This window comes from Acomys minous, assembly GCF_964271855.1.
Source record: "Acomys minous genome assembly, chromosome: 12".
Classification (NCBI taxonomy): domain Eukaryota; kingdom Metazoa; phylum Chordata; class Mammalia; order Rodentia; family Muridae; genus Acomys; species Acomys minous.
The window spans coordinates 112,911,051-112,924,463 of NC_140493.1; the positions used below are offsets into that span (position 1 = coordinate 112,911,051).

At 48.9% G+C, this 13,413-nt stretch overlaps 1 protein-coding gene across 2 annotated transcripts in view; it reads left to right on the forward strand.

The window, feature by feature from the left end:
* The first annotated feature begins 3,012 nt into the window (after positions 1–3,012).
* Positions 3,013–13,413, forward strand: part of FOXK2 (forkhead box K2) — a 50,176-nt gene continuing 39,775 nt past the window's right edge. The window contains exon 1 of one of the 2 annotated variants that reach the window (XM_084750254.1): positions 3,013–3,550. In XM_084750254.1, the coding sequence (XP_084606380.1) occupies positions 3,132–3,550 (419 nt within the window). In that variant the 5' untranslated portion in view covers positions 3,013–3,131. The remainder of the gene's footprint in view (positions 3,551–13,413) is intronic. The other variant, XM_084750253.1, reaches the window with a different exon arrangement.

Here is a 13,413-nt window from a genome sequence, read left to right on the forward strand (position 1 = left end):
CTCCCCCTGCGTTTTCTCTTTGTCCCTTCTTCCCCTTTCTCTCTCCCCCCTTCCGTTCACTCCTCTCCCTACAGAAACAGCCTGGTGCTCTGAGTGGCGCTCAGGGATCTGTCTTGTCTCAGCCAACCAAGCAGATGTGACTACAGGCTCACATCACCGCTAGAGAAGATCTACTAGAGAAAGTCTCAGAGTCAGACTTTTTCAGCCAGATATGAGGGCACATCACCACAGCACTCATAAGGTAGAGGCAGATGGACCTCTGAGCTGGAGGCTAGCCTAGTCTACATAATGAGTCTGAGACTAGCCAGAACTAAATGAGGAAAGCAAACAAAAAACAAAAAATCATTTTCTTCAAGCTTCCTGCATCCTTTCTTCAGCCCTTTGAGACAGTTATGGACCACTACACCTGGCCACATCTACACCTCCCTCCCGCTCCCCTTGCCTTCCCCTTTGTCTACAGACCCCTCATGTTTTGAGATACCATCATATTTAGTCAAGGCTGGCTTTGAACTGGTTCTCCTGCCACCATCATCTTCCAAGTGCCACCATGGCCCAGGGATGTTCTTCAAATCCCACAGGAAGCTGGGGGTGGCTGCTCAGCAGTTAAATATGCTTTCTGGTCTTCTAGAGGCCCCAAGCCTGGTTCCAAGGACCCACATCAGGTGACTTAACCACCTTTAACTATGGCTGTAGGGGATACGATACCCTCTTCTGGCCTCTACTGGCACCCACACGCACCTGGCACACAAACATAAAAAAGTCTTAAACCTTTAGTAACAGTACTCAAGGGAGAGGCAAATGGATCTCTGAGTTCAAGACCAGCCTGGTCTACAGAGGGGATTTCGGGACAGCCAGGGCTATCCCCGTCTTGAGCTAGAATATTTGCAAAAATTCAATTTGGAATGTATTATTCATCTGTGGAATTTATTCATAAAAAATCAGATATGTTTTCCTTGCGTGGCACACACAAAGTCCGAGGTCCATCCAGAGCACCACATAAAAAGCATGGTAAGTGCCTTTTATTCCAGCGTCTAGGAGGTGCTCTTAGGATCACAGTTCAGGGTCATCCTCAGGACTCTGGGGTATGTGTGTTTATATAAATCAGTGTTCTTAGCATAGATGATCATAAAATTAAAATTTGCTGGAGTACACATTAAATCTCAGTACTTGAGATGCAGAGAAAGAGGACACTGAGTTCCAGGCCAGGCTGGTTTACACAGTGAGACCCTGTCTCAAACAAACCAACCAACGAAACATACAGATCAACTCTGAAAAACTCTATGCCCCGCAGGATCAAATCTTCAGTAGGCGTGGGGCATGGTCAGCCAGCCTTGACAAAACAGTAAGCTCTAGGCTCATCGAGAGGCCCTGGCTCAGAAAAAGGTATGGAAGAAAAGCCACTGAGGAAGCCACCTGACATCGACCCCACCGTAGGAAACACACACACCTACACAAAACATACACGTGAACACAAGCCTCATCTGTAATACATGGTGCAACTTACATGTACATGTACATTTAACTATCTGTGATTTACTGTAAGTGTTGGATTTGGCCAGATGTGGTGGTACATGCCTTTCATCCAAACACGAGGCAGAGGTGTGCGCATCTCTATGAGTTCATGGCGATCTTGGCCTGCACAGTAAGTTCCAGGCCAGTCGGGGCTATGTAAAACTGTACCTCCTCCCACACACACACAGAAAACACCAAAACCAACCCAAAAGCTGAACAAAACAACATAAGTGATTTGTATGCTTGCTTTAGATACCTGTATAGCGAAGGTTATGTAAAAAGTTATCGAACAAAAATATGGTGTATAGTGGGAAAAGATTTAGCCCTGTTGCGGACAGATGCTTGATTAGCCCATTACAGATGCACACGGCTGAGAGCCAAACCTGCCCTGGGCTCAGGAGGACACAGCAGTGTCAACAGTTGATGCAAAGCATTTCCTGCTCTTGACTACGCCTTTTCCTTTGTGTTTTGTCTCTAGATACTTACCTCCTTATCACTTCCATAGCCATCACCTACAATGCCTCAAAACGAATATTTAATGAGATGGCTTTCTGTCATATTTATAGTACAAGTAGATTGAACCCTTAGGAGTTTATACTGTAACTACAGACACAGATATGTCAAGTCAGATATGTAAATGCTATAACGACATTAATTTCCATTAAATTTATCATAAGTTCAGACTCAGAATGATTTAAAATGTAAAATGTTCCGACGCCTCTCGCCTGGGGCCTCTACTTAGAAGCTCTAAGCCAGAAACCTTCATTTTCCCCTGTCCAGCCTGCACTCAACCTTTCCACTCTTCCTGACCTGAACTCCTTTTGTGCATCAGTGGAAAGAACACTGCACCCCATCGCCTGCACCCAGTGGCCACCATATTGGTGTGACGTTCTTCGTGACCACGTGCCTCCCTCAGCAGAGCCAGAGCAGGTGCACCGGCGGCGGCTGCCCTTCGCCACCTCGGTACCGGCGCTGGCTTCATGAACCCCTCCCAGCCTGCTCGATCTGCACAGCCCCGCTCTTCCCACGGGCAGTGTCACACACAAGCCGGCGGAACGCTCAGCCTCGCTGGCTCGCAGTCAGTCCCCGGTGTGAATGGCTGAGCGCAGCAGAGCCGGTCCGCTGCGGTCCGGCTGCAGCGCGCGCGCACGGCTCCGCGCAGCCTAGGGCTGAGGAGGGTAAGCCGGGCCGGCGGCTCCCGGGGCGCACGGGGCGCCCGTCCTGACCTTGGACCCCAGCGCACCCCGCGAGCAAGCGAGCGAGCGCAGGATAGAGCGCGCGCGCGCGCGTCCCCGCGCCAGCTCCGCGCTCCGCTCCGGGTCTTCCGCGCCGCCGCGGCCGACCCGCGTCGCCGGACGCCGCTGGACGTACGTGCGTGCGGCGCGGCTCGCCATTGGGCGGCCCCGGTTGCCCCACCGCGTGCGGCGCGCCCATTGGCCGGCGCGCCCGTCCGTCGTGCGGCCCCGGCGCGCGGCCGCGCCAGCTCCCGCCCTCGCCGCTCTCCTCGCCGGCCGGCCGGCGGTCTCCGCGACCGTGCTCGGCTCGCGCGGCCCACGACCGCGCCCGGGCCTCGGCCCGCCAGGGCGCCCGCGCGGATCGGCCAGGCCTCCTCGCAGGCGATGGCGGCCGCGGCGGCGCTCTCGGGCGCGGGCGCCCCTCCCGCGGGCGGCGGTGGCGGCGGCGGCGGGGCCGGGGGCGGCGGATCCCCGGCGGGCGGCTGGGCCGTGGCGCGGCTCGAAGGCCGCGAGTTCGAGTACCTCATGAAGAAGCGCTCGGTGACCATCGGGCGCAACTCGTCGCAGGGCTCGGTGGACGTGAGCATGGGCCACTCGAGCTTCATCTCGCGGCGCCACCTGGAGATCTTCACGCCCCCGGGCGGCGGCGGCCATAGCGCGGCGGCGGCGGCGGCCCCGGAGCCCGCGCAGCCCCGGCCAGACGCGGGCGGCGACTTCTACCTGCGCTGTCTCGGCAAGAACGGCGTGTTCGTGGACGGGGTGTTCCAGCGGCGCGGGGCGCCGCCGCTGCAGCTGCCGCGCGTGTGAGTGGCGGGCGGGGGCCCGCGGCCTGGACCTGACCCACCCCCGGGGAGGGCGGGCCTCGAACCCACTGCCCTTGAGCAGGCAGGCGGGGCTCGGGAGACCCCAGGTCAGCGCCGGGGAGGGAGGGATCCTGGCCCGCTCTCCAGGAGCGAGGCTAGAGCGGAGCCCTGACCGGGTCCGACCTGCAGCCTGGACCCTCTAGACGTAGGGACCATCCATGCCCGGCATCCGCCCCCGCGGCCCCACCCCCCGCTCTCGGCCCCCACTCGCGAGCCTGCCCGCACACCGCCAGACCCCACGCACTGGCTGGCATTCCAGCCCACAGCCCTTTGTCCAGTCCGACAGGGCCCTCCCTGGACACACAGACCATCACCCTTCCTGCCCTCAGCCTCATCCGCGGCGGTGGGTGCAAGTTTTCGGGCTCTCTGTGCCTTCTGGGAGTTTGCATAAGTTGTTCACAGCCATCAGGGAGGTCGCACCTAAGGGGGGATGTTAAGCTGTGCGCGGTGGAAAAACTGCCCCGAACTTAAAATACCTATCTGACATCAATAGATGTCCGTTACTTTTTTCTCCCCTGTTAGTCACGTTTTCAGTGGGGAAAAGAAAGAAAATAATAATAATGAAGGTAGTGCCTTAAGCCTAGCAATTCTCTTTTCCCAGGTGTGTGTGTGTGTGTGTGTGTGTTTATGGCCTAAAAATTGAAAACTCCAAACGTGATAGAAAGTGCCCAGAACCTTAGAAAGCTGGGAAAACTGGATACTTTGAACACAGTCTGTTTTTTAAAAAAGCATCTGTAGCCAGGTGTAGTGTCTTCACCGTGTCATCCCAGCACTCTGGAGGCTGCGGTGGAAATTTAAGTTCCAGGCAAGGTTGGACTGTGTAGTGTAGTTTGGTTTGCACGGTGAGACACTTGTCTTCATAAATCAAAACAGGACAAAAACTGTTCGCTTTTTAGAGAATTAATACAAGGTTACATAGAGTGACAAGTGAGCCTTGTAGCTAGCTGTCAATCACAATACAAAACAATTTCATTTGTTTCTGTAGTTGGATAAAATTATCATTTGCTGTGCTTGAAAAGCAACTTTGCTCTCCAGGAAATTCTAATTATTCCTCGGGGTTCTTTTTTAGATCACTGACAGTATAGCTTTTGCCACAGACTGGAGTTTTTAATTGCTTTCAGTTTTTGGACATACTGGTAAGAGCTGTGCTTTTTAACTAAGGTTCATGTGTGTATACCCCATATTTCTTAACCTTGGAAGGATGTCCCAGCATGTGACAGTTGTGCTTGGCTACAAAGTTTATTTACTTGTTTATTTACTTAAGTTAGCAGCCTTTGCGATTAAGAACACTTGTCTTGTCGCTCTTTGAGGGAGGACTCAGCCTCAGTGTGCAGCATCAACATTATAGCTTGAAACATCTGTAACTCTGGTTTTAGGCATCAAATGCCCTCTTCTGAGTGATTTGATCACCAGGCATGCACATAGACATACTTGCAGGCAAAATATTCACACAGGTAAAACAATAAATTGAAAATTACATTTGTTGCCAGGAATAGTGGCACATACCTTTAATCCCAGCATTCAGGAAGCAGAGGCAGGTAGATCTCTGTGAGTTCAAGGCCAGCCAGGGATAACCCTGCCTATAAATAAATAAATAAATAAATAAATAAATAAATAAATTGCATTTGTGTGTGTGTGCACTCGTGTGTATACGTGCCTTGCTTGCACTTGGCCACAGTACACACGTAGAGGCCAGAGGACAGCTTGGAGAAGCAGAGGATCTCTGTGAGTTCAAAGCCAACCTGGTCTACATAGAGAGTTCCAGGCCAGCCAGGGTTAACCCCTGCCTCAAAATAAGTAAGTAACTAAGTAAATAAATAATAAAATAAATTTGTTTATGTGTGTGCCTTGCCTGCATTACCACAGCACACACGCTTTACCCATAAGCTGTCTTGCTGGCCTATGCATTATTTATTTATTTATTTTTAAATTTTCAAATTAAATTAAAAATTTTTAGATTAAAATTTGTAAGTATGTGTCTGTGTTGGTATGTGCGTGTGAGGGTAGGTGCCTGCAGAGGCATCAGGAGCCCCTTAGCTAGAGTTGGAGGTGGTTGTAAATCACTGGCCATAGGTGCTGGGAACCAAGCTCAGATCTTCTGAAGGGGCAGCTCGGTCTCTTAATTGATGAGCCATTTCTCCAGCTCCTAATTATTTGAATGCATTTTTAAAAATATGTATAGATCTTTTTCCCACAAGAATAAGTTGTGCAGCACACATATACCTGGTGCTTTCGGAGGTTAGAAGAGGGCTTTGGATTCCTGGGAGCTGGGGTTCACACAATTGGGAGTCTCCCTGTGGGCCCTGGGACTTGAGCCTTAGTTGTTGTTTTGTTTTTGTTTTTGTTTTTTTTTGTTTTTTTTTTGTTTTTGAAGAATAGCCAATGCTCTTAACCACTGAGTTGACACTCTAGCCACCCAAATATACACCTGCAAACACGCTTAAGATTGTAAATATAGTAAGTATGCTAAAGCTGAGATTTTTTATTTTTATATTTTTGAGATGTTCTGACTATGGAGACCAAGGTGACCTTGAACTAGAGACCTTCCTGCTTCCACCTAGGATCTGGGATTACAGTGTGCACTGCTACAGCAGGCATGACTACTCCATGTTTTCAGGAATAAACCCTCTATAGTCTAGGCAGACTGGGAATTCAGTATTGTGTTAGGCTGGCCTTGAGCTTCCCCCCCACCCCCACCCCTGACAGGGTTTCCTCTGTGTAGCCTTGGCTGTCTTGCACTTGCTTTGTAGAAGGATCCTCCTGCCTTTGCCTCCTGAGGGCTGGGATTACAGGCGTGAGCCACTGAGGTCTTGAACACTTAGTAAATCTCCTTCCCAAGGTGTTATATTTTTGTTTGTTTGTTTGTTTGTTTGCCTCAAGACAGAGTTTCTCTGTGTAGCCCTGGCTGTCTTTGAACTCACTCTGTAGTCCTGGCTGGCCTCGAACTCAAAGATCCTCTTGCCTCTGTTTCCCCAGTACTGGGATTAAAGATGTGTGCCACCACTGTCTAGCATCCACTAACCCTGAGTGCTGGTATTTACAAGCTACCATGACTGATTTTGCTTGCAAATATGCTTTCTTTTCTTTCTTTCTCTCTTTCTCTCTTTTTTGTTTTTGTTTGTTTTTTGTTTTTTTTGTTTTTGTTTCTGGTGTGTGTGTGTGTGTGTGTGTGTGTGTGTGTGTGTGTGTGTGTGTGTGTGTGTTTTGTTTTAGTCTTGGCTGTCCTGGACTGACTTTGTAGACCAGCCTGGTCTCAAACTCACAGAGATCCACCTGCCTCTGCCTCTGGAGTGCTGGGATTAAAGATTCCACCACCACCTTTCCACTTGGTCTGGCCACCATGATTTTATTCTAGTTCCAACTTTTATATGTTTGTATTTTGTAGGTTACTTTAAAATTTCAAAGAGATGGGGCTGGAGAGATGGCTCAATGGTTAGAGCACTGTCCGCTCTTCCAGAGGACCTGGACTCAATTCCAGTACCCACATGGGAGGTCACAACTGTCTGTAGCTCCAAAGGCTGACACTCTCACATAGACATCTTAGTGCATGCCTTTAATCCCACTCAACACTTGGGAGAAAAAGGCAGGAGAATCTCGCTTGAGTTCCAGGCTAGCCAGATCTACAAGTGCCACCCTATCTAAGAAAACAAAATTTAAAGGTAATCTGAAAGAATATAAGGTGTGGTAGTTTTAAAGTGTGACTGATTCATTGAAATAGTATACACTGTATGTATTTGGTATGCGTATTTGCATAGGACTATCCTGGCCTTGGTGAATGTCTTTAGTAACTAGGGTTGGAATAGTAACTGCTCTCTGCAGTAGATGGTGAGCCCTGTGCCAGCAGTACTGTGGATGGATGGGTGCTGGGACTCAGTATGCATGACAACAACAGGGGTGTGTTTCCCCCAAAACAAAAGCCCACATGATTCTGCAGGTCCTTCTTCAGCCAAGTATATCGAGCCTCATACAAGGGATTATAACATACGTACATACATTCATTCGTTTATTTATTTAGAGACCCTGTGCCTTGCTGGAAGCACTGGTGCTCCTGGGCTGGCATCTCTGGGGTCTCCTGAAGATGGGCAGGTGGAGGTAGCTTCCCAGCTCTTGGTGAGCCTGTAACCTGGCGCTGGAGTGGATGGAATCCCAGCTGGGAGGGGTGCAGCAGCCCAATATGGGTTTGTCTAGACTTGGAGTTGGCTTCACCTTACTGGCCGGGTCCTCCATAGGCACAGACATTTGAGTATTTGGCCTCCAGTGGGTGCTGTTTGGGCAGGTGCAGGAGGTGTGCCTTGCAGGAGTCTGTCACCAAGCGTGGGCTTTGAGAATAAACACCTCTCCTAGTGTAGTTTGTTTTTCCTGCTTCAAGCTCTTGGCTCAAGATTTGATCTCTCAGCTTCCTGCCCCTGCTGCCATGGCTGCTGCTTGCTACTGTGCCTTCCACCATAACGAATTTGTATCCCTCTACATAAAAATATGCCAAAATAAATGCTTTGTGAATTTGCCTTGGTTATGGTATTTTGTCACAGCAACAGAAAAGACAAGGTCCTTTGCTGTCTAGTGACTAAGTTTAGTGCCTAAGACTAAAGTTTTAAGAAATCAGTGGGTAGCTGAGCAGTGGTGGCGCACGCTTTTAATCTCAGGACTCAGGGAGGCAGAGGCAGGTGGATCTCTGAGTTCCAGGCCAGCCTGGTCAATAGTGTGAATTCCAGCACAGCCAAGGCTACACAGAAACCCTGTCTTGAAAAACCAAAAAAATAAAATAAAATAAAAAAGGGCTGGAGAGATGGCTCAGAGGTTAAGAGCACTGATTGCTCCTCCAGAGGTCCTGAGTTCAATTCCCAGCAACCACATGGTGGCTCACAGCCATCTATAATGTGATCTGATGCCCTCCTCTGGCCTGCTGGTGCATATGCAGACAGAACACTGTATACATAATAAATGAGTCTTTTTTTTTTTTAAATAAGTCTTTAAAAAATAAAATAAAAAGAAAGAGAAAATATCAGTGGGACCAGAAAGTTTGAATTTGTTTTGTTGTCATGGTAGCAAACTTAAATATAATGTCAAAATTAGCGACTTTTTAAAAAAAAATTGTGTAAGTGTGGGTGTTGGTGTCAGCTCCTTCAGAACTGGAGGTAGAGGTGGTTGTGAGCTGGCGTGGGTCTGAGAACCAAACTTGGATCTTCTCCAAGAGCAGTGTGTTCTCTTAACCACTTAGCTGCCCTTCAGCTCCACCTCAGCCCCCCAGCAGCCCGGGTGTACATATTTGAGATAGAGTCTTTGTACATTGGCCTGGGACTCAGCGATCCACCTGACTCTCTGCCTTCTGAGTGCTGGGATTAAAGGTGTGTGCCACCATACCGAGCCTAATGGTTTTTATACTTTGAAAATGTCAATTATGCCAGGTGTGGTGGCGCATGCCTTTAATCCCAGCACTCAGGGAGGCAGGCGGACCTCTGAGTTCAAGGCCAGCCTGGTCTACAAAGTGAGTCCAGGACAACCAAGGCTACACAGAGAGACCCTGTCTCAAAAAACAAAAGAAAGATAATGTCAATTATATAATTTATCTGTGTGAGTGTTTTATTTCCATGTGTCTATAGCACGTGCATGCCTGGTACCTTCAGAGGCCAGAAAAGGACATTGGGTCCTGTGGAGCTGCTATGTGAATGCAGCCAAACCCCAATCCTCTGGAAGAGCATCTGGTGCTCCTCACGGCCTCACCGTCTCTTCAACCCCAAATCCATCATTTTAATCAGTAACAGTCTAGACTAAGCCAGCATAAGCAGAACGAGTGGATTTTAGTGTTGCCTGAAACTAAGTGTTTTTTGAGAGGGTCTCACTGTGTGGCCTGGGTTAGTGTCTAACTCCATGGTTTTCCTGCTTTGTCTTCTCCAGTGGGAGCATTGAGGTATGCATCACCATGGTCAGTTGCCTCAGCTCATTAATATGTAAAGCAAGTTACGCTTGTTAAGAGACTGACTTCATGGGCTCTCTGCAGTGCGTCATGACACAGCCATGCTTCTCACATAGGTTTTGACTTGGAAATTGTATTTGGTAGGATCATGTTTGTAGGCTTGCTCTATACGTCAGCGAAAACTGGAGAGAGACTGCACACGTTCAGGCAATGGCTGCTGCTGCTTACGACTGGGTGGAAGGAACTCTGGAGTGAGCTGGTCCTGATGAGCTGGACAGAGCCTTGGTAGTATCTGTGAGGGAGAGGTAAGGAGGGGCTGTTGGGTAGAGGTGGCCATGGAACAGGGCCATCAGGATGGAGGATGAAGGGTAAGGGGGGCTTGATTGATTGTTTTTCGAGAAAGAGTTTCTCTGTGTTAATAGCCCTGGCTGGCCTCGAACTTAGAGTTCTGCCTGCCTCTGCCTCCCGAGTGCTGGGATTACAGGCATGCGCCACCACTGCCTGGCATGTAGGGGGATCTTGAAAGGGTGGAGAGGTGAGATCAGTGTTAGGAGTTCATCAGCAGTTTGCAGCAAAGACCTTGCTTGCCTGAAGAGGGACTGGCTGGTGTGAGCTGGAGGGTAGCTCCTTGCTGGGAAGGATCCGGGCAGAGCTGGTCAGAACACCCCCTGGACAATGCTTGGGTGTTTGCTCACCAAGGGCTGTGAGGCAGGTTGAGATGGCTTTGCTTAGTGACTTGCTTCACTGAGCAGGTAAGAGTAGGGTCTGGTGAAGTTGGTGTCAAATGCACATTCACTCAGCACACTGGCACATTTTATGACTGGCTTATGGACATTGCAAGGTAGGACACGCACTCTGAAATTGTCATTTTACTATGTTGAGAACCCATCAGTGGCCTAGGGATTTGTTGAGACATTATTTGTTCCCTGCCACACACACACACCTCTATGCTTGTCTCTTGATGTTGTTGTGGTATGGTTTGTTTGTTTTTGTTTTTGCCCTGGAAATTGCTCTGTAGACTGTAGAACGTGTTGGCCTGAAACTTGAGGTCTGCCTCCTGAGTGCTGCCTTTAAAGGTGTGCACCACCATGCCCAGTATTTTTTAAAATTACATTTCTTTGTGTATGTCAGTGTGCACATGCCACAGTACCCATATGGAAGTCAGAGAGCAAGTGGCAGGGATAATTTTTCCTTCTACTATTTGGGGCCCAGGATTGAACTCCCCTCTGTATTCATTTTAACATTTACTTGATAGTGAAGCTGTCTTAGATTTAAGTAATTTACATTGTAACATTTTAAAACATTTCATTTTCTGTGTGTAAGCATGGGTGCCATTGCACTTATATGGAAATGAGCGTTCAATTTCAGGAGTTGGTTCTCTTTCTCTTATTAAGGTAGAATTCTCTTATTTCTGCCTCTTTGTATACTTCAGTCTGGCCTGTGAGCTTCTGGGTGATTCTTCTGCCTCCACCTCCCATCTCACCTTAGGGGTGCTGGGATTTCAGATGAAACTGCTGTGTTCTGGCTTTGGGAATCAATTAAGGCCATTGGGCTTGCTGAGGCGAGCTGCTACATGCTGAGCCATCTCTATCTACCTGTTTGTCTGTCTGTATCTGGGGCAGAGTTTCTCTGTGTAGCCCTGGCTCTCCTGAAATTGTAGACCAGGCTGGCCTCAAACTCAGAGATCTACCTGCCTCTGCTCCTGAGAGCTGGGTTTAAAGATACGCACCACCACCACCGCCCCCAACCCAACTCCAGTTTTTAAAAGAAAACTTCTTTCCTGTTCCCTCTCTTCTCCCCTGCCTTCGCCCCTTCTGTGTGTGCTGTGCATGAGGAGTCAGTACAGTCTGTGGAAGTCCCTCCTACCATGTGGGCTCTGGTGATGCAACTCAGGGCAACAGGCTTCATGGCAAGTGCCTTTTCCTGCTGAGCCATCAATTTTTAACTTTGGTTGTCCTGGAGCTCACTTGGTAGACCAGGCTAGCCTCCCAAGTTGTTTTGGTCCTTGTTGTTTTAATCACTACAATAGTAACCCTAACGAGGCCTTGATGAAGTCTGGTTTCCTACCCTGATGGTGACACCCAGCCCCACTGCCCAGTGCCCCTTCCTTCTCCCTCCCTCCCTCTCTTTCCTTTCTTCTGTTTCCCTCTCTCTTTAGAGACAGGGTCTCACCTGTAGCCTTGGCTGGCCTGTAATTCTCTGAATAGACCATGCTAGTCTAAAGCCCAGAGATCTTTAGGCCTCTGCCTCCTGAATGTTGGGATTAAAGGCACGCACCACAATGCCGATATCCTCTTAGATCTAATGAATTTTATCTCAAGGGCTCAGTTTCCTGAGACCTGTTAGCACTTCTTGGGTAAAATAAAAAGGTGAACATGTATTGAAATCACTGATCTATGTTCAGATTCCAGATACTTAGAAATTACAAGCATTAAACTAGCAAAAGATTTTCATACCCAAAAGAATATTTAAAAAAAGAGCTCAGAAGTCTTTGTATACATAAAGTATCCCAAATTATTGCTGTACCCTCTGTGCTAGCAGAGTAGCAGGTCCCCGTTGTAACTAACCAGCGAGGGGGACTGGTATAACCCCTGATTCTAAACCGCCCCCCATCCTTGGCTTCTCAGTGACTGTCGGCGTGTTTGACAGGCGTGCTCTCGCTTTACTGTGAACTCCATGGAGACCTCAGTGCTCTTTCAAGCTTGGTTTGTCTGTGGCTTAGGAGAGAGACATCTCAAATTTGCCCCCACAACAGTGTCTGACGTCTTAGATCCTCTCACTTCTGACTGATGCACAGAGTGAGCCTTGTGGTGGAAGGGCAGGACCTTGGTGCTAGAGCCCTGCAGACCCTTTGTTAACAATCTAAACTGGCCCAATGAGAGCCTATTCAGTCTTCTGGGGGGAATTTTCTCTGTAGAAAATAGGAAAAGACTCCAAGGTCAAGGTTGAGTTGAACATTTGTGATGGTTATGGTGAAGCTTCAAAAGCTGGTTCCAAAGTACCTTGGAAAAAAGTATTGTAGTTCTGAAAGAAGCTAAAATTCCAAACTCCAACAAGTGATTGTGTTTTGGTGTTGGTGTGCGTTTCTGTGTCTGCCTAAGTGGGGCTTGACCAGGCTCCTGAGGCTGGAGGAGGAGCCTGGACGTGTGCGGCCCCTGGCTGGCTCCTGCTGTGCCCTGATGAGAAGAGAAGCTCCGTCCCAAAGCAGTGGTGGCCATGGTTCCTGTAGACGCATTTATGGGTGATAGGGGTTGGTTGGGCCAGCACTGGTTGGGGTTTTGTTTTGTTTTTTAGTCTGAGTTCTAATTTTGCCACCCTGTTTTACTGGGAGAGTGGAGTGGTTGATAAGTGTTAGAGTCACCATAGCCGTGTTAAGTGATAATCATCCAAGATACTATGTGTATGGTATGTACGCAGTGTTGCATATCTGGTTAGAGGGGTCAGAGTGGACGGACGGGGACACGGACGGGGACACACACACACACACACACACACACACACACACACACACACACACACACACACACACCAGCTAGAGGACACCCTATAGGAGTTGGTTTTCTCTACTATATGAGTTTCAGAGAGAGAACACAGGTTGGCAGCCAGTGCCCTTACCTGTTGAGCCATTTCATTGGCCATTGATGTAGGCTTTTTGGTTTGTTTTGTTTTTTTAAGACAAGATTTATTTATTTATTTATTTATTTATTTATTTATTTATTATACAGTGCTCTGCCTGTGTGTACACCTGCAAGCCAGAAGAGGGCATCGGATCACATTACAGATGGTTGTGAGCCACCATGTGGGTGCTGGGAATTGAACTCAGGACCTTTGGAAGAGCAGACAGTGCTCTTAACCTCTGAGTATCTCTCCCGCCCCTGGAACTCACTCT